Below are 21,314 nucleotides of genomic sequence, written 5' to 3'. Positions count from 1 at the left end.
TTGCAATCATCTGTTAACTTTTAGTGATGTTTATCCTGACAATCAGGTTACATGTTTTCCTCAATTACGTGATTTGTAGCTTGTGGTACTGTTCATCACGCGACTGCCAAACTGCAGTGGGCCTGTAAGACGCTATGAAAGGAGGTGTTTTCACGACTCAGTACAAAGGGCTAAGGGCTAAGGGCTAAGGGCTAAGGGCTGAGGGCTGAGGGCTGAGGGCTGAGGGCTGAGGGCTGAGGGCTGAGGGCTGAGGGCTGAGGGCTGAGGGCTGAGGGCTGAGGGCTGAGGGCTGAGGGCTGAGGGCGGAGGGCGGAGGGCGGAGGGCGGAGGGCGGAGGGCGGAGGGCGGAGGGCGGAGGGCGGAGGGCGGAGGGCGGAGGGCGGAGGGCGGAGGGCTGAGGGCTGAGGGCTGAGGGCTGAGGGCTGAGGGCTGAGGGCTGAGGGCGGAGGGCGGAGGGCGGAGGGCGGAGGGCGGAGGGCGGAGGGCGGAGGGCGGAGGGCGGGGGGCGGGGGGCGGGGGGCGGGGTCATCTTCAAACCAACTGAAATTGTTATTTAAAATACATTTTCAACAGCACACTACAATACACAGTGAACCGTGATGTGCAGTAAGTAGTGAGAGTCTAGGGATGTTCACTATTACTTTTAATGCTTTTTAACTCAAAAGGATTCATCAACTACAAGTACATTTGTGGGTCACAGTATTGGTGCCTTTCATTTTGCAGTGCATTTAAGGACCACAATCTAATAGAAATATAATTCAACATTGTGTAAATAAATTACAAAAATGACTCTGCATACAAATGAAAAGGTTTATTTGTACATTACACATGTTCATTGCATTATGAAATTATATTCATCTCCAAATACAAAACACACAGTTTAATGTAAAATACATTCATTAACAACTGGCAGAAGACTATAGTATTACTTTATACATTATTTCCTCTGAATTGTATGTCAAATCACAGTGTTACTGCACATTATTAGAAGACAAAGTTAATTCACAATAATCTTCAGGACCTGTAGCTCATAGTTTATTAGTCAGTCATTTGAAGAAGCCGCTCAGTCGGACGAGCTGAATTTCAATATGTATTTACGGTGTTGATTCTTCTCATGGCTGATACCACTGATGATGATCTAAAGGCTTATGTTTCTGAAGCTCCATTGAAATTAGGGTTGTTGAAACTGGGCTGTGTTTAAAAACGGGAAAGCCAAAGTTAGTCACTCTTTCTAAACCATTTTAAACAAATGAAGTAAGAATATGCACACTGTACTGTAGATAACTATTGTTAGTATTTAATGATCATTAGGCACAGCTTAAAAAGGTTCCTTGAGCAAGCCAAACACATGAAAAATGATGTAGCCTCCTGTAAGAAAAAAAAAAAAACAACGCTCAAGCCTAGTGTGACTGGTGTAGTGGTAACTTTCTGTAACTCAAATGCAGACCCTCTCACAGCAAGTCACGCATGAATGCTGCAAGCCAGAATTATTCATTTTTACTGTATGAATTAAACACAGGTAAGCAAGAGCTGACCCTGGACATGCATTGTTCATGTAAACTGTCACTTATGTGGCACTTTATATGTACGGTATCTGCCAGCATGTGGGGTTTCTGATGTGGAATCTACATAATACAGACGTCTTGGAGCAAAATTTGTCTGACAAGATCCACAAATCAACTCCACAAAAAATGCAATTGGTAAACAAAGGCTGTCGCCACTATATTGAATGAGTAAAAAAAAAAAAAAAAAAAACAACATTTTATGTCAGGAGTCAATTTTCCTGTACACTGGGCTATTGACATATCAAGATATTGTACTAATGTACAGCAAATCAGCACAGTGCACTTACTGAGGCACGTGTGCTTATGTGTACAGTATTATGGTGGCTAGCCATGGTTCTAAATTCTTGCTGCCTATTTCGGAGTGGTATGTTTGTTATATATGTATTTTATTTTTTGATGCTCTGTGTGTGTGTGTGTGTGTGTGTGTGTGTGTGTGTGTGTATATATATATATATATATATATATATATATATGTACACACACAGCATCAAAAGAAACTTATCATTTATATTTGAGCATCAAAAGAAACTTGTCTCATATTTGGATAAAATTCACTAGAAGTGATCGGAAAATGACAATCTCTGTTTTAGAGCCGGTGCAGTGACTATTTATTGTGCTGATTAACAACTGACATCAAAAAGATGCTGCAAAATGATCTGTCAATCTTGGGCAGGTGACTCTTGGTCTCCCAGTTTGTGGCTTGTCATTGACAGTGTGTGTCTGGTTATACTGTCTCGCCAGGTTTGAAATTGCTGGCTGTGAGCACCCAAGACTGTGAGCCACAGTACTCTGCCCTAGTCCAGCCTCCAACATGCCAATTGCATGAAGGCGCTGCTCTCTTGACAGACGTGGCACATTTGTTTTTTTTTCTGTGATTTTCTTTATTACTTTTATTCAAGCTTGCAATTCAACAGCTGAATCACTCCATATCCAGTGTGATTAAGTGCATGTGCTTCAGTCATAGGCAAGGATGAATGAACAAGTGATTAAAAAGAAACCAAAAACATTTCGACAATGTCCATCATTTATATACCTTATTTTTTTTTTAATAAATGTGTTATAATAGTAATGAGTTTTTTTGATGCACAGTGTGTATATATATATGTGTATATATATATATATATATATATATATATATATATATACAAAAGTGAACAGATTTTGAATGGTGAAATGTACTGTACTCTATTTTTAGTATTGCAAATTAAATTAAATTACGCATTCTCTGTTTATTCTGGGGGAAATGGTTTGGAGAAAAAAAGTGCACAGCAATTGTCTGTTCTGCTCCACTCCCAAACCCCATACAATCTGCATAGTTTCTACTTCGCTGAACCTTCCTTAACTTTGAATGTAAAAAAAAATCTTTATTCAACTTTACTTCAATAAAATGTTTAAAGAACAAATGTTATGAGCAATACAGATATTGGGTACAAACGCAGGCTTCCATGTATGTACTATGTATTTAGAAAGGTATTCAGACATACAGATTGAGGCTCTTCAGTTATTATGTAATAAACAGTTATGTTTGACTTACCACATCAATCTTAAAATTAGTGATTTTCACCCCACGCACTTTGAAGAAATAGTAGGAAAGGCCAGCTATCACACAGAGCAAGAGAGCCCCAATCAAGATTCCTGCAATCAGTCCAGCATCTGACAAAAAGGGCAAACAGGGGCATCACTATTTAACCATGGGCACTGATGTCACCAATCCACAAGCTGCCACAATCATTGTTTTTAACAATTACAGTAGTTGTAAACAATTTGAATTGCTTTGGTTTTCATAGTAAATATTTGTATTGCTAATAGAGACAAAACTGGCTTTAATGTTTCACATTTATAACAATTAAATTATTACAGCCCGTGAAAATAAGCTTAACTGGGGACCAGATTTAACACACACACATACACATAAAAGTTAGTATTTAAATAGATACACATAAGCTGATAGCACCCTGGTCCCCTGCTTATTCTTTATTTGCTTGTGAACAAAGGCCATGATATATTTAAAAAACAACAATTACAACCATATTGAAAGTTGTACTGACCGGTGCTGCTTCCTGGGGAGTCCGTAGGGATTATAATGCCACCATTCCCATCAGTTTGGTAGTCTGAAAGCAGAAATGTCAAGATGTGTATTGATATGCAATTCACAAAAATACTAACATGCAGAACCATTAATCTGAACTACGGTGTTATTATAAAACTGATGCTAGAGTTATTTAGTTTTTCAAGAAGAAAAAAATATGGATCCTTTATAAGGCTTAAGTAAAAGTGTTACAGAATTTGAGTCCCATCACCTGCTCCTCTAGGTGGGAAACAGTGTAGGGTTATTTTTAGGGGTGAAGTGAGTGGCTTCAACAAGCTTACTTCACACAGGTTACTTACAGGCAGTGCTTCTGGGAAATACTAGCAGGAAGCAATGGCAGACTGTCAAAGAAACCTTTACAGTATCTCAACCAAAATTAATACAAAAGGCAAAGCAGGGGGGCTCCCGAGTGGTGCATCCAGTAAAAGCACTTGCGTAGAGTGCAGGATGCGTTCTATAGTCTGGACGTCGCGAGTTCGAGTCCAGGCTATTCTTTTGCCGACCGAGGACGGGAGCTCCCAGGGAGCGGCGCTCAATTGGCCAAGCGTCGCCCTGGGGGAGGGAGGGTTAGGTCGGCCAGGGTGTCCTCGGCTCACCGCGCACCAGCGACCCCTGTAGTCTGGCCGGGTGCCTGCGGGCTTGCCTGTAAGCTGCCCGAGAGCTCCGTTGTCCTCCGACGCTGTAGCTCTTGGGTGGCTGCATGGTGAGTCCGCAGTGTGAAAAAAAACGGCCGGCTGACGGCACACACTTCGGAGGACAGTGTGTGTTCGTCTTCGCCCTCCCGAGTCAGCGCAGGGGTGGTAGCGGTGAGCTGAGCATAATAAAATAATTGGCCATTCCAGATTGGGAGAAAATAATAAAAATAATTGGCAACGACTAAATTTATAAAAAAAAAATAAAAAAAAAGGCAGAGCAGAAATCTCTGAACTCCTCCACTCCAGTACCTTACCACCAGCAGCTCCCGGGGACGAGTGTCTTTGTGCCTAAGGAAGTGGGTATTTCGAGGAACAGAACACTGGTTTCTTACACTGGCGGTGGCGGCAGATGAAGCCTCTCTTTTCCAGGCAGTTGTTGTCGTTCCACTTCCCGTCCTGAACGTACATCTCCACGCACTTCTCAGCGCCTCCTCCAGGGTGGAATATCTCATTGGGTTCTCCCGGGGCCCAGTTCACAAAACCAAAAGATGATTTATCTGTCCAAGCCCATCCATCTGAGAAAGACATACAGTGACACTCTTGGTATATTACAATGTTGATACATTACATTTTTGACAATGTTTAATGCCTTAATGGGTTAATACTCTAGTTTCCTTCATTAACTGGGTAGCTATAACAATATGAGCCGTTTGTAGACTGGTACCACTGGGGTTTATATTGTGATACACAGTACTAATAGTATCACAATGCCGCTGATCGTTCTGCTAGGGTTTTGTCTGGGTTATTCACTGGTATTATGAGGGCACCACAATGGTATTTCTCAATCCACTCTGTAAGGACTCATTTGATAGAAGGAATATTGCAAGCAGACTATAAATCGGATCACGCCAAAGTAGCACACACATGACAATACGTACATGAGCTATCCTTGGTCAGTCCAATCCAGAGGTTGTGGTATCTGGTGTAGTTAAGCTTCACTAAGAACTCCACTTCTGCTCGGCTGTGGATGGAGGCAAGCTCTGCGCTTCCCATCTGGCAATAATGTCTTGAATCCGGCCAGGAGAAACCCTTCTTCTCACTGACAACAAGATAGCAGTAACGCCCATAGGTGTGCCAGCCCTGTCGACACATACCGTCTCCTGGTGCTGGAGTGGGGGGAGGCTTCTCTGCAACGCCAAAAGGAGAGATTATGAAGCTTACAGGCCTAATGATTTCATTTTGTTTCTGTTTTGACCTGCACTGGGATGACAGTTTGCAGGTTTTCAGCTGGTTCAAGAGAATGACAGTAATGCTGGTTTGAAGAGCTGGTTAAGCAAGTTTAAGAAAACAATAAGTCAACTTAAAAATCACTTTAACTCTAAAGCCAATCAAATGTTGCCTACACTAAATGCATCTAATAGCTGTAAACCTGTGTTATATATACATGCTGGATACCAGTTCATACTATTTAGGCTTCTTACTATGTTCATAAAGTTGACATGACTGCAGCATGTATTAGGATTCTGCATTTGCCTGCACCCAGCACTTTAAGAAGCAGCTAAATACAGCATGTTGCTTCTCTTTAATCCTAATAACACAACCTCAATGAGTTTTTAATTTGCTACATGTGTAAACTTACCTGAGGTAATTTTGCAGATGTAAGCTTGTTTTTGGCTACAGGAGGTGTCGTTCCAGGTGCAACAGTGGAACAGTGGTGGGCTGTGCATGGTCACACAGCCCTCTTCATTGTGATTGGTGGGCTCCCCTGGACCCCAGTGTGTATAGAACACCGGCCAACCATCCACCCAGGTGTAAGAGCCATCCCCCTGCAATACCAAAGACACTTCATTACAGTATGGATTCAATCAGTCCTTTATTTAACCAGCCAATTCAGATTCTCACTCAATTGAGTCCTTTCGGAAGATCACAGTTCTTCTGGCATAACATACAACACTTCAGAATATGCTGCTTCGCAGATTAGGACATTAGGTCGTTTTCATTTTTTTTTTTTATAACTACTAAATTAAAGATTTATTTTAAAACCGTGTTTCAAAAAATTCAACACTATTCTTGGCATTAAATGACTAGTCTAAGGTTAGTCAGCCTGCCAAATATATGCCAAGTCACGGCTTCTGTTGAGTACAGTACTTGTGTCATGTTAAACCTCACATTCAGCTTGTGCTTTCCAGCAAGGATTGTTTGTCTATGAGTTAACACTATTCTTTGTTTTATTACTTATTTTCTAATTAGACTGCAATGCTTTGTAAAATAATTATTCGATAAATATTACATAGCAAAGCACTGTAAGTGTATTAACTTCTAAAATCAGCACACAGTTTTTTGCTTTTTTTTAGCTCTCATTCCAGGTCTATGCATGTGAAATGCATTCTGGGAATGACTTGTAGCTCTCCTGGTAAAAGTACCAGCAGTGCTCAGACTGTTAACTTGTATGATAAGGTTGGAATAAATGTCAATGCTTAGTGATATGTGGTTAACGATGACAGGACTGTGCTTACTTGGCGCCTGAGTCCGATCCACGCATCAACTCTCCCCTGAAGCACAACCCCAGCCACAAAGTTCTGTTCATAGCTGTGGTCGATGCTGGCCAGGCTGCCCTTCTCCTTCTCACAGGCAGCCTGAGCATCCTGCCAGCTGGCCTGCAGCTCAGGCTCTGCCACCAGCTTGTAGCAGTTCTTCTTCCAAGAGGTGTAACCATGCGGGCATGGGCTCTTTGTGGGGGGCGGTGGCGGTATGCTGTTTGCTACGTATTGAAAACAGATTGTTTAACAGAATTTCAGTCCCACTGCAGGAGATGTCATGAGAACGATAGAACAGAACTCCCTGTAACGTTACGGTCTCCTACTGCTGCACGCTTCTTTTTAAACTGAGTCATATTGATTATAGCACTGTATTCTGTATCCATATTCCCCAGTAAGTCTAGAAATTAGCATATGCCTAATGATGCAAAATCAGTGAAGTGTGCACTGGATCAGTTAACTTTAAGTCTTCCTGATTTGATGGGTACAAATTCTACACAAACCCAATTCATGGAAGTATTTGTGATAAATGCATAGTGAGAAACGCTTTTAGCATGACAGCTCACATATCACTAAAGATGCTAGCTGCTAAAATCCTTAAAAGAGTATAACATGCTGTAAGTGCCTTGCCTGCCCTCGGAACAGTTAGCAGCACAGCTAGGAAGAAAATATTTATAGCACAAAAAGAGAATTATAGCAAAGAAAGAGAATTCAGTTCTTACATTTTTTCCTGTAGCAGACGAATCCTAACTTAGACTGGCACCCTCCATCATTCCAGCGCCCTGTTTCCCGGTGGCTATGTGCAATCATGGTACAGTGTTCCTGCCGCAGAGGAGAGCAATGTATTATAGGAAATGATACCAAGCAGAACAGAACCACGTGGCACTGTTCACCCCCTATTGGACTCTAATTATTCCATTAAATCCTTACCGTTATTTAAATCGACGCTAAACAAGATACAGTTTCTATAATCTAGAATGATAATAATACAGCCACTGCCACTACAACTCCTACTCCCAACAAAGGCCTCACTCTTACACACACTGCGGTTGGTATTACAAACAGCACGCGTTGTGGTTGTTTGACACACGCCTTTTATTACTGAAGTGAGTGTTCTCCCTGTTTAAACTAAAAACTGAACTCGGACCATCATTACACGACATTCGTTAGGTTTGTGTGGCGGCAGCACGGAGGCTTTGTTTTTGTTTATGCTTTTGGAAGAAAGTACAGTACGTAATCAATCGAGAGCTCGTCAAGCGCAGCTATGATCTTTTCCGCAAAACCAGCGGAGACACCGTTTTGATTTTTCTGCACTGCTAAATACAGTGGTTACGATCTGCAGTACCGTGACGGTAGATAGAAACATTTGGCCAATCTTCCGACCAGAAGGCTGGTGGGAATGACTTGAATGGTCTCCAAATGACTGCATGTCTAAGGAGTGGTATATGCGTCTTTGTCATTTACTGAGACATTTCCTGGAGTGCCAAAAGAAACACACAGATGAGACGTTCGGTATCGATGGAAAAACGAGTTGCGGTCGCACTGTGGCGTTTGGGGATACGAACTGTCCCATACACACATATACACACACGGAAATGTCTGATAAACGATGACAGCATTACTTGAGCAGAAATCCACAGAGCACCTACTGTGGTTGTTTTCGTGAAGTTTTAATACACACACACAGTGTTACTGCACATTAACTAACCAAATTGAATTAATAACCAGACTCACTACTTCTTCTGAACAGGATTAACTAATGCAGTTGTCACTGCCTTTTGCAGCCAAATTGTGTGTGTACTTAAACTGTATTAAGAGCAAAAGGTGAACTCGCTACTGCATTTAGGCTGTGTGTGTACAAGGCCTTAGAAACAAGATACAGCTATCTATACAGCTAGCAGAGGCTCCTCTTTGGGGCAAGCAAAAGTGACAATTACAAGAACTTCAAATATTGGAACTTTTACTGCCTAGTTGTAGAAAATGACTGATTAGCAGCGAGTTGAAACTGAAGCTACTGCTACGGATTCTACCATTGTCCCAAAGAAGAAGATGAGCCAAAATGTGTTAACTTGGATGAAATGTAATAAAATACTTTGGGCTAGGATTATCAAAGCTATTTAATTCTGAAAGGAAAAAATACCACATCAAATACAATTTTAAAGCAAACCAGAGCATCATAAGACTACCTAGAGTCCCCTAAACGAGTTGTTTAGTTACGATTCAGGTTATTTTATGGGGTGTTATTTTTCCTTGCTGGAACAACTGACCAGCAAATATCTTTGAGAATCTAGTATGATGAGAAAACCATGAAGAATCCTGAGCAGAGTTTGAAACTTTTTTCAGTCTCACATTCAGTTGTCCCACCAATAGGTAATTCTATGCTGTTCTTGGTACTGCACATTTATTTCACTGGTATTTCTACTGTAGCAATCCTCTACTGCCAGTGCTGTAAACACCCCAATCTCACCCCTGAGTCTCCGAAGTTGTTGGGCTCCCCAGCGTTCCAGTTGGTGTAGAGCACCTGGCTTCCATCACTCCAGGTGAATTTCCCCTCATGGAGAACATCAGACAGGCCAATCCACACGGGGGCTCGGATATCCTCCAAGTAGCTTGCAACAAAATCTGCAAGAGACAGCAATATGAGTTTATGGTTTACAAAGGTAGTAACATGATATTATCATGTTTATTTTTACAAGCTAGTTTTTCAATTACAATAGTCTGGCCTCCAGAACTATGCTGTCTCTTTATTAATACCTTTAAAATAACTACATCAGTCAAGTCTTACGAGGTAAGGGGAGAGCGGTGTGCATTGAGACAGTGAATAGAATAGGGCATTAGTTTTCCGCCGATGAAAGGTTTACAGATCTTTCATGTAGAAATAGAAAGCACTGTCATGTTAAACGGAGTCTGCCGTTGCTATTTTGTTTAATATTGTTACCATTCTCATATTGGTTATCAATGACAGCCAGGTCTCCTCCCTGGTCTCCACACCATGTCTGAGCAAAGGTCCAGTTAGCATGGAATTCATCCTTCCCATCATGTCTTCCCTTAAATAGGAAACATTTATTCCCAAAGAGCAGCCAGTCTGTGGGAACCAAACACACACAGTACAGCAGCTGCTTGAAAACAAACCATCAACATCATTTTAAATTGTACTTTCCAGTAAACATTGCAACACATTAATAAGTTAGAGAAGAAGAATTTCTTATGATTAGCTATACTGTGTAACAAACCTATACTTTCCACCGGACACCACCCGAGTAAGAATCCATTCCATGCCACTTTCTGTCATGTTATTTTTTATAATATATACTGTTTTATATAGCTTTTGATTTGGTACAGTAGAGCTACACTACTAGCAATGTGAATTACAAGGCAGAGAGATTCCTTTTTGTAAAGTGATTACATTTTCTTTGTACATGCCAACAAATTGTAATACTTGCCTGATAAGAATTACAAGCATTTTGTAGTCACTTTCCTATATAAACAATGCCCACATTATGGTAAACCTGAATTAGATTGTTCAATGTTTTTTTTAAAGCTACTAATGGACTAAATCGCTCCCAGATTTCAATGCTGTACTTCATCTGCATTCTACTTTAAAAAGTGACACAAAGAAAAGCAGAAACTTTACTGAACATTTGAAAACATTGGAGTCACTGTAAAAGCACTGACTAGTTCCTCAGGAGTTGAGCTGTTCAGGCTTTGGCTCTCCTACTCTTAGTGACTTGTGTGCTCATGTCTCTTTCCATGTGACCAAGAAATTAGACAGAGGGACAAAGTAGAAGTACAGCAGGTGCTGCTGTCTGTAAAACTTGTATCTGCTTATTTCAAGGTATTAAAACCAAACATTGTATCAACCCCCCCCCCACACCCCCACCCCCCCCCCCCCCCCGCGCCCTTACCTTGTGGGCAATGTCCACTCCATGGCTGAGTAGGAGGGGGAGCAGTATGACTATCTCCTGGATATTTCTTACACACATATCCTGCTGACGTTTTGCCACAGTTCATGTCATACCACGTTCCTATAGAAACCAATACAGGGATTCAAAGACATATTTCAAAATTCAAAGCAATTTCCAAGGTACCTGAACATATAATGGGTTTGGGCTTTACATACTGTAATTGGCATGCAGCACAAACATCCATGTAGAATGACTAATTCAAGGGGTGGCATTCTTAAAAAAAAACAGACCTGCGTGCCGGCTCATTTGAACACACTGCTCTTCTCCATTAGCGTCATTGGGCTCTCCTGGTGCCCAATTGACAAAAGTGACTGGTGAAAAGTCTAGCCAGCTGCAATACAATGTGGATAGACATTAAGGTACATCCATAACCATTAAACACTTAATATAAAATGTATTTTAGTATTTCTAAAGACATACAAGTAGCATGATTTAGTTTTAAGATATCAGATATGCACTGACTATAAAGAGGGTAGGAAAGATTCCCTTTTCAATATTTGAGTGTATTGGTATAAAGTGGGTATGAAGGCACAAGCTGAAACTTGACTATAGCTGCTTTTAAGTTTCACTGTCATCGTTGTTGAAGTTATGCTGCATACTGTAGTTAACCTACTGGTATTCTCCTCCCACAACACCCATTTCCTTTAATCCAATCCAGGCATATTCAACTGCTCCTGTTCCAACCTGGAAATACAAACCAGAATTAGAGTCTGAGAGTGAACCCAGATCTACTTATACTGGTTTAACCTCTGGCCATTAGTAGCTGTAGTATTTTAGTAGTAATCAAAATAGTAAACTAATAAATTCCATAACTCTTACCTGTCATGCACTTCAATTGCTCCATCTCAAATGTGCAGCTTTGAGCAAACATGTATTACAGCAAACGTGTGTTTTCATTTTAAAAACATGATATCTGGTACTAGCCTAGATTAAAGAAAGTTCTAAGTTTGTTTGCCTCACTTGTATGTTTCACCTCCTTGGGTCATTTTATCTCAGCAGTGACTTTGGGGTCAAAACATATTACTGGCTGAAAAGCATGTCAGTCAATAGCAGCTGGAAGGAGTTGGGGAGAATTTAACTGTCCAATAAAATAACCAAGGAGGTGAAAGGTTACTTGAGAGCAAGGCTTGCAAACAGATATGTCTTTGCAAACCGACCTATAGCGAACAGAGGTGCATAACAAGTGATTCATTATTTAGTTAGCTGCAACAACTCTAACAGCTTTCTACACCTAGCAGTAACATTACAACTACAGGTCAGAGGCTAGTTTTACTCTAATACTTGGACTTTCAAAGGTGACTCCTGCTAAAATCTTCCAATGGGGTGAAAAACACTTTCAATAGAGAAATGGCTCCTGGTATACAGTAAGGCAATGGGGAACCAGCAAGACGTACTGGCATGCGATTCACTGTTAAGTAATGCGTGAAACAAGATCCAGCAGCACAACCATTCCATTACTTGATCAATGTTTGAGTCTGTTCACTGTGAAGGGTATTTGAAAACGCAGTCCATCTCCAGAGATATTAAATGTTAACTGTGCTTCACAAAATCTCATTTTGGGTCACTAAATGCAATATAAAAAGGTTCATTGTAAAGTAATTGTTCCGTGAAATGAAAATGCATTGCGGTCGGCAATTACAAGGCTCTCAGACTGACTGCAAGTAAAGACCTTGTAAAAGCATAATACACCTTAGGGATATTTGCCGCAGATTGCTGTTTAAGTAATACCATCCCAGTGCTCCAAAACAAGCCTCTAAAGTGGGCGTAAGTGAGATGAGATGAGACAAAAACTCCAGAGCACAGAGTACTGTTTGGCTATTTCTTGTCGTTTTTCTTTTACATATAGAGGATACACCTTGAACGGTCATAGAGTACTGTAGGTATTCCATTATAAATGTATATAATTGAGATGAATGTATAGAATTATCTTAGTAGCTATAACCCCTCTATACTGTAGGTTTGCACAGTTTCCTATTAAACTGTAGGGTCCACGAGTCCAGGGAAATTCAAACTGGGGGATGTCAAGCACTAGATACTGTATACACACCATGCTGGTGAGGAAGCTCTGCTCCTCTTCATCAGCAATGGAGGCCAGCCGTGCATTCTCTTCATAGCAGCGGAGAGCCGCGGTGTACAGGTCAGTGATCTCCGTGTCATTGTAATAGTAACACATGCCATTATTTTTCCTCCAGCCTGGGTTTGTTCCACACTCAATGGCTGAAACAAGAAACCGGTTTGTATGTAACTGCTTTCTCAATTAAGCATGAAGAAGGGCTGTACCGCTATGGCCAAAAGGTTTGCATTACCAAGAATTTTCGGATTGAGACAATTAAAAAAAAACTATATGAACAATATTGTCGTCTTTTATTTAACATCTTGTAATAAAAGAAACTACACAATGATATTGCAAAAGTCTACCTGAAGCCATAAAAGTAGTACAGTATTTCATGTTAGATATCAAAATGTCAGATTTTTCAATTTGGCAGTTTTTCGTTAAGTGTATGGAAAACTACAAAGTGGTATTCAAATTCAATATGTTAACGTAACATTATTCAGCAGATTTCATCAACTTTATGAAGCGAAATTAGTTCAGTCTAGAGTGATGCAAAACCTTTGGCCAGAGCTGTAGTAATAAAATGATGTACTTGTGTCTAAGACCTGAGAGGCAAGAGAACAGCTTAAAATACTGTGTTTGTCAAACCACCTCTAATATTCTTACCAAATTGTTCTCATGAGAAAGACTAACTTTGAAATAGACTACACTTTAATAACACAGATTTATGTCATGGGTTGTTTAAAGAGGTTATTTCGATTTTGATGAATTACAAAAAGTTAGATTTTCATAAAACCGTTCTAGACTGCATTAGAAACATTCTAGACGTGTCCTGCATATTACACTTTACTCAAACCATAGTTTATTTAAACAACTCGTCAATTAAAGTTTATGTATAGGGCCAGTATAACCACAATCCTGGCAAATATAGAATAACCAAAAATGTAAAAATGTTAAATGTAAACACCAGTAGTACACACATTTGTGTAGAAAGGCTGAAGGAAATAATCACAGAGTCATGTCGAACAATTTAAACACCTTGCAAACTCTCTTCAAATCATTTTTCTGTGTAAGATTTTTCTTTAAATTCATGTCAAAAGTCCAGACGGCAGTGTTTTTAACAGCCTGCTTCACACACCTGGTATGTCAGGGGGAGGAACTGGTGGAATAATGGGCGCCTGTCCTTTTCGGATTTCACAGATCCAGTCTTTCACGGCATCACAGTTAAGGTCATTCCAGTAGGAGTAGTTTGACCTGATCCCCATCTCCACGCAGTTCTCTCTGCCCTGGTGGTTGTTGGGTTCTCCAGACCCCCAGTTAGTAAAGCCAACAGGAGAACCATCACTCCACTGATACCCTGGAAGACAGAGAATGTCACATACAGAGAATGGCGATGTAAGGGTGGTAAAACATAAGCATATATGTATTGTATCTACTGTTTTCCAGAGATAAAAAAAACAGACAAAAGACCGAAAACAAATGTAATTGGAACCTGAGCGAATTATCAGTCTTGAACATGTTAATTATTCTGATAATTAATTGTAATTGAGTAGAGTGTATTTCATATATAAGTGGTTGCTGTAGTTCAAGCTATTCTATTTACAGCTGACCTTGAGAGTGAAAGACGCTATATAACTACAGCAAACCTAATATATAACATTTTAATAAATCATATACATGGATTCGTTTTGCACAAGGGAACACAAGGGAATCAATTTGCTATAATAACTAGGAGTTTATAGAAACCATGTCAATATTGCTCCAGATGTCTCCAGTCCAACTACACAACAGCAATATTATCCTCCTCCCATGGAGATGCCCATTCCTGTAACCAATTCTCTCAGAGATGTGTCAGTGCATCAGAGTGTCGTTCAAAGTGGAGGTTCGAAATCACACAGATTAACATCATGGTAGGAGCGTTGCCTGAGAAAATCAGTTGGATGCAGCACGTATATGATTTTTATTATTGCATTCAATTGTAAAGATAAGGAGACCAAAGCATTCTTGTGTTTGACATTGATTCAGAAAGCAAAACATATCCACACTTATGGCAGGGCTGTGGTCCTCACTTGTAAATAGTGTATTTTGTTGTTCTTTTAGTTTTTTTTTTTTAAACAAAAACAATTATGTGTTAAACACGCTAGAATCGCCTCCATGCTAAAATATGTGTGGCATGTGGCCATGTGCTAATTGGTTCATTGATGATCAATTAGCCCTGGCCACATGCTATATAAAGGAGCTCGAAATCCTGTTGTTTTGTTCTCTGCAAGTCTGAGACGGCTTGGCTGAAGCGGCACATGTGTGTGGAACCAGGGATTTTGGGACTACATTTAGAAGAGTGAATAGTTAGGGGATTTTATTTTATTTTCTAGCAGTGTTTTTTTTTTTCTTTTTTGTATTGTTGTTTACACTCTTGTTTGTGTATTCACGCCTGTGCACTATGTTGGTAAAGTTACGTGGGTCCACCTGCCTGATCCCTCCCCAGGAGCACCATTGCTGGTACCCTAGTGGCGGCTACCTGCAAGTGAATTAAATTCGTAAATATTGTAAATAAACCTGGTCGGCTGTGTGGCGTTTGACTGCAATCCCTCTGACTCTCTGACTCACTTGCAGCAGATTCTCACACCCCTTTTACAGCCCTACTAAGACAATGGCATACTTGCCAACATTTGGAAACTGTTCAGCAGGACAGGATGCTGGGCCATATGCATAAAAACACACATCCACGCAACCACTCATCATCATATAAGTAATAGCCCCCCCCCCCCTTCCCCCCATCAACCAAACACCACATGACCACCGTGATAGTAAAAATAGACATAATGAAACAACAGATTTGTCAGCTGCACAGAGAGCAGAACACGTGTTTTTCACTAACTCTACTGCGCAGAATAAATGAATATTTTTTACTCCAGTCACTATTAAACGAGCACTTTCTTTTTTTGTTGCTTTGATGCCATTTTCATTTGCTGGACCTGACAGGCTGACTTTATTTACTATATATCTCAGAACCTACGAATGCTGTACAAAAATGAAGGGTGTGGCTAACTCCAGTCCTTCACGTTCCATTGGCTCCCACATTTTACTTATAATCATATACATCAAATCATATTGCAGCAACAGTGAGGAAACAATATGCTTCTCCAATAGAGAGAGAGAGAGAGAGAGAGAGAGAGAGAGAAAGCCCTGAAGAACTGTGAAGAATTTCCAAGGATAAGTATCGGGATTTTCTTCCTATGCATCGGGACACGGGAAATTTCCTAGGAAATCGTGACTGTCCCGACCATATAGGGGCTGTTGACATGAATGCAATGGAGTTTTCTAGTACCTAGATGGGTAAGAGAGACTGAATGCTGTGTTACCTCCACTCAAGGGGTCGTTCTGGAGTCCGATCCAGGCGGTCCTGCCAACGTCCCCAGAGGAGAGGAAGCGCTGCTCTCCCGAGCTGTGAATGCTGACCAGCTCCGCCCCTCTGGAAAGGCAGTCCTGGCGGGCGCTCTGCCAGTTACGTTTCTTGGAGTGGTCATTTAGGAAAAACTGCAGCACAAGGCATATTCACAGTTCACAGAAAGTATTACTGGTCTAGAATGCATTATTATTATTATTATTATTATTTATTTCTTAGCAGACGCCCTTATCCAGGGCGACTTACAATCGTAAGCAAATTACATCCAATACAGGTTTATAAGTCCTACAGTAGGTGTAACATTTAGTAAGACTTTGTCTATTTAAAAAACTACAACTTTGGACAAATGTTGAACCTCAAAGCCCACCTCAAAAGCCACCAGAGGTTTATTATAAAGTGGTTGTAGCTCAGAACGTCGTTCCATAAGTCTTACCCGTCGCGCACTTCCATTTGAAAGAAACACATTACAGAAAACATGTATTTTCTTTAACTATGATTGCTGTTACTACACTCATGCCAGATCTTTAACATCCTAGAAATAAAGGAAGGAAACTGAGAACTTTTGTTAACCCAGTGTAATACCAGATTTCATGGTTTAAAACAAGTTCTACTAACTGTATCCTTTCATTGTGTTGTTTATCTGGTCTGTATCTGCAAAACTCACAAGTGTTCTCAGCAGTTTATAAGAATTACTAGCAATTCAAGTTGATCGGATTTTGCTATGAACAGTTTGAAAATAAATACCTCCAAAACAGTAATGAGGCACAGTATTTATGTATTTTTATAAAGTACAAATCAGGTATAATTTATAATGAAATCATTTTAAAAGCATTTGTATTGTTTATTGCCTGCACCTTGACATATACACAGTTTTACCTTGTAGCAGTGACTGAGCCCGTTGGTTGATTTCCAGCCATTCGCACAGCCTTCAGACGGAGCCTCAGTGGTGATGGGAGGTGGGGGAGAAATCCCGTTCCTCTCTGCCTCACACACAAAAGGGAATGAGGAATCACAAGGCTGGTCATCCCAGAACCCTCCAGCTGGGCCTGATGTCATGGAAACACAACTTCCTTCCTGGTTATCTGGAAAAGTCCAAATCCATTAATGATTAGTATTATCGAGCACATGCACTGGGTTACTTGGGGAGGGGGAGGGGGTAACTTGGATTTCTGTGATGTTTTTAAAGTATAAAAATTAGCTCCTTAGCAATTGGATGAAATCTCATTCTTTATGGTAATGTAATTTTTGAAGTGTGAAGTTTAATTTTTTTTTTTATGTGTATTTTTAAAAATTGCTTTGGAAAAAAATATTCATATTTTCTCATTGAAGGACTATTGGGAATGTGAAATCAAATCTCTCTCTCTCTCTCTTCTCTCTCTCTCTCTCTCTCTCTCTCTATATCTATATATTCTATATATATATATGAGGTCATAAATGTCATAAAAACAATCATTCTGTTTTAACACCTTCAAGTCTTCCAAGAAAATAATATTTTGATTTTAAACAGAGCAGGACACCCCTTTTAAAATGAGATGGTATGATCCTGTATTATACCTGGTGAAAAACTCAATAACAAATGTAAGTAGACCTCGACCACCATCATTACCTGGCTGGTCTCGGTCCCAGTGTGTGAAGGTGACTGGGGCCTTGTTGTCCCACTCATAATCGACGCCCCCCAAAGCATTTCCTTTTGCCCGCATGCCAATCCACCAGAAACCAGAGTACTCTGTCAGCCTGTAAGTGAAGTGCGACTGCTCAAAGCTGTTAGGAGATTAAAAAAAAGAAGAAAATTAACTGATAGTGATAAAAGTCATTTCATTAATTAAAGCAACATACATGCTTTGCAACATGACATGACTAGTTAACACGTTCACTGTTTTTATAGTAAGTGTTTTCATTTACAAAGTATTCTGAGGAGAAATGCTCAAACAGTTTCCTGATACAACACACAGTGCAGGGCCAAAATCAGCCCTTGCATGAACCCATTCTTTCAATAAAAATAATATTATATGTAAAAAGACAGGCAGATCAGCTGTCACATGATTTGTGCTATGGAAACGTAATTGTGTTGTTGTTATGCATTTACTGTTGGGAATAACTGGTCTATCAAGGGCAGAGCTGGTAGATGTGTTGGTTTTTAACTGGTCTGATTCAGTCGATTATTCTGGTTAAGAAATCAATATCTAAACTGCACTTATTGTTATCTGCACTCATAAATGAATCTAACCGTTGTAAACCTATGCTTTATACATATAGAGAAACCAGCTGGCAATCAGCTCGCCAGCAGTTACCAGCAGCAGGGCAATCTGATTTATTTGATGCATTCCACTATTGTCCCTTACAAAAATTTGCCATGATAAATTGGTAGAGTAAACTTGCATTTTTTGCCATGGTTATACTATGCATTTACTCCAGTTTATCATGGTATGCCCTCTTTTTAATTTACCATACAGATATCATTTGTCATGCTTTCATTAAGTTTTATAGACTTTGCTTTGCTTTTCCTATGGAAAGCTTGTTAAGGGCTTACATGTCCAGGATGTGAAGTAATGTGCTGCTCTTTGACTGACAAAAAGTTTTGGCGGCAGACCACGTCAGAGGAGTCTCTTCAAGCCAGTAGCAAGAATAACGGTATCCTTCCCAGCCCTGGAAACAACAACACCCAAGGCATTTTGAAATCTCTTCACCCAAAGCTCAATTACTGAACCGATTTTGAAGTTCAAAAGAAAAGGCCCATTTTCTGAAGGCCTTGTTTATAACGGCCTCGTTCAGTTCCTGGTACCATATGTAGAGGGTCTCGCTTCCCAGCTTCAATATTTTATATGTAGTTAGTTTATTATCTGTAATAATAATAATAATAATAATAATAATAATAATAATAATAATAATAATAATAATAATAATAATAGAGATATCATTGTAATATATACATTTGACGACTCTTGCAATAAAGTTAAAATAATTAAACGTTCTCCTAGAAAGATTTAAAAATAAATTTAAAAAGGGACTTTGTGTGTGAATTTGTCTTGGTGAGAAGTAATAATGGTCAGTGATACAGACTAAGTTTGGGTTTCTTTATTCAGCCTCAGCAGCCCCTACCTCTTGGCATCCATAGACAGTGGGTGAAATGGATGGAGCTGGGTAGTGGTCTTTGGAGTGTTTGCAGATGTACGTGTTCAGTTCCGAACATGAGACATCATTCCATCTTCCATTCTAAAAAAAAAAGATTCATTATTAAGTTCAATTATAACTGTTAAGTTGCAGTGTTGTTGTCCTCCATAAATAAATGTAAAACTAAATGTGTAAAATGTACAGACTACGTCCGAGGAGTCTTCAGCACTGGAGACCTCAAAATAGGTCTTGTAAAAATAACTCGGACAAAAAGCACACTGTGTTCCTATTGTGCAGCCACGATCTTGGCCCAATATCATTTTTGTAAGACACATTTCCATATAACACATTCGTTTTAGTGGGGTTGTCTTACATATGGCAGTTCTGAAGGAGTTCATTCCAACAACACAATCTACTGTAATACTTCATGTTAGGGACTCACCTGAGCCTCGTCCTTGCTTTTTTAGCTGCACTTAAATAAGATCCTAATACCTGCTGCACAGTAAGTGGATCTATAGTGTGCATGGCAGGATAATCTCTCTCTCTCTCTCTCTCTCTCTCTCTCTCTCTCTCTCTCTCTCTCTCTCTCTCTCTCTCTCTCTCTCTCTCTCTCTCTCTCTCTCTCTCTCTCTCTCTCTCTCTCTCTCTCTCTCTCTCTCTCTCTCTCTCTCTCTCCAGGATATTCATGTGAACAATGAAAATCATTAAAATAAATATCTACTAGGGACTAATTGTATTCCCCATGAGCATCTGAGGAGGTCTATTTTATTGATCTAGACATGGCGGATCCTAACACCACCGTTCTGAATTTATAACCCCCACTTTATTTGTATTGCATGTGATATTGCTAATAGTTTAGTCTATAAATCACCCGGGTTTAACCACTGTTTTGGTCATTATAGTTATGGTTATCTGGCATTGCCATACCTTGTACAACATTTCTACACAGTTTTTATTATATGTATTATGGTTGGTGGGTCGCCCGCTATCCCAGTAAGTGAATCTGACCAGCTGACCATCAGACCAGATGAAGTAGTTTTGCATTTCCAGATCATTCATGCCAATCCACATATCACTGGTAGCTTAAAAAAAAAAGACATTGAAGACATTTAAAGAGACTTCTATTCAACTTTTTTGTAATTTTTGCCAAAAACTTTTTTGTCATTTTTGTCACTGTTCATTTTTTTATTTCTTGCGTTTTTAAAGACTATTCAGTTAATTTAAAGAAGAAATTTGCTTGACTTTTAAATGGAGGTAAATTAATCTGATGTTTTAAAACACTAAAATAAAGTTTGAACTAAAAAGGTCCTCTGGCAATTTTCATCTTTTTTGTGAAATAAATCAAACTCCTCTCAAGCATACTTTTAACATCAAATAAACTGGAATAGTTTACATGTCACAAAGATTTTTGACTGGTATTGTTGACTGGCCTTGGGCAAATAGGTTAAAGATGACAAAGAATTTTTTTTTTTTTTGGATGACGGAAATCAAACCGCCTAACCCAACCAATTTTGCTTGTATCCGTCTCCAGTTAATAAAAACCTTGCAACAGAATCGTCTCTTTAACCAGCATTGCAGGCTCTTGAATCAGACCAGTTAAAAAGCAACACATGTACTAGTTCTGTCCTTGATCAACAAGTTATTCCCAACCCCAGTTACATTTCCCCCCTCTTACCCATGTAAAGGTAGCTCTCAATCCAGCTCTGCTCTGATTGGGAGAGAATGGACACCAGCTCTGCTCCGATCTTCCTGCATTCTTGGCGGGCAGAGAACCAGGTCTGTTTGTCATTAAACGGTTTGTAGCAGAAATCTCCAAATTCATACCAGTCTGGACCCGCACACCGCATTTCTGAAAAAAAACACACAACTGTTCATTGTGGACCTTACTGTACAACTCCCAAAACGTACTAGAAACTCTCTCGACCCGTGGAGAGACTGGGGAGAGCCATAATA

At 39.9% G+C, this 21,314-nt stretch overlaps 1 protein-coding gene across 1 annotated transcript in view; it reads right to left on the bottom strand.

The window, feature by feature from the left end:
- Positions 1 to 796: 796 nt before the first annotated feature.
- Positions 797 to 21,314, bottom strand: part of LOC131739475 (macrophage mannose receptor 1-like) — a 42,941-nt gene continuing 22,423 nt past the window's right edge. The window contains exons 29-50 of the mRNA XM_059033929.1: positions 21,037 to 21,210; positions 20,289 to 20,443; positions 19,350 to 19,463; positions 18,781 to 18,896; positions 17,857 to 18,011; positions 17,127 to 17,332; positions 16,207 to 16,381; positions 13,983 to 14,201; positions 12,839 to 13,008; positions 11,405 to 11,475; positions 11,022 to 11,122; positions 10,732 to 10,851; positions 9,765 to 9,911; positions 9,294 to 9,448; positions 7,549 to 7,648; positions 6,806 to 7,050; positions 5,929 to 6,115; positions 5,228 to 5,476; positions 4,682 to 4,864; positions 3,614 to 3,676; positions 3,100 to 3,218; positions 797 to 1,191 (exon numbers count right to left, since the gene is read on the bottom strand). Coding sequence (XP_058889912.1) covers positions 1,147 to 1,191; positions 3,100 to 3,218; positions 3,614 to 3,676; positions 4,682 to 4,864; positions 5,228 to 5,476; positions 5,929 to 6,115; positions 6,806 to 7,050; positions 7,549 to 7,648; positions 9,294 to 9,448; positions 9,765 to 9,911; positions 10,732 to 10,851; positions 11,022 to 11,122; positions 11,405 to 11,475; positions 12,839 to 13,008; positions 13,983 to 14,201; positions 16,207 to 16,381; positions 17,127 to 17,332; positions 17,857 to 18,011; positions 18,781 to 18,896; positions 19,350 to 19,463; positions 20,289 to 20,443; positions 21,037 to 21,210 — 3,269 coding nt within the window. The 3' untranslated portion in view covers positions 797 to 1,146. The remainder of the gene's footprint in view (positions 1,192 to 3,099; positions 3,219 to 3,613; positions 3,677 to 4,681; positions 4,865 to 5,227; positions 5,477 to 5,928; positions 6,116 to 6,805; positions 7,051 to 7,548; positions 7,649 to 9,293; positions 9,449 to 9,764; positions 9,912 to 10,731; positions 10,852 to 11,021; positions 11,123 to 11,404; positions 11,476 to 12,838; positions 13,009 to 13,982; positions 14,202 to 16,206; positions 16,382 to 17,126; positions 17,333 to 17,856; positions 18,012 to 18,780; positions 18,897 to 19,349; positions 19,464 to 20,288; positions 20,444 to 21,036; positions 21,211 to 21,314) is intronic.

Source organism: Acipenser ruthenus, chromosome 1, assembly GCF_902713425.1.
Source record: "Acipenser ruthenus chromosome 1, fAciRut3.2 maternal haplotype, whole genome shotgun sequence".
NCBI classification, from domain to species: domain Eukaryota; kingdom Metazoa; phylum Chordata; class Actinopteri; order Acipenseriformes; family Acipenseridae; genus Acipenser; species Acipenser ruthenus.
The sequence above is the reverse complement of the archived record's forward strand: the minus strand, read 5'-3'. Positions and strand labels throughout refer to the sequence as shown.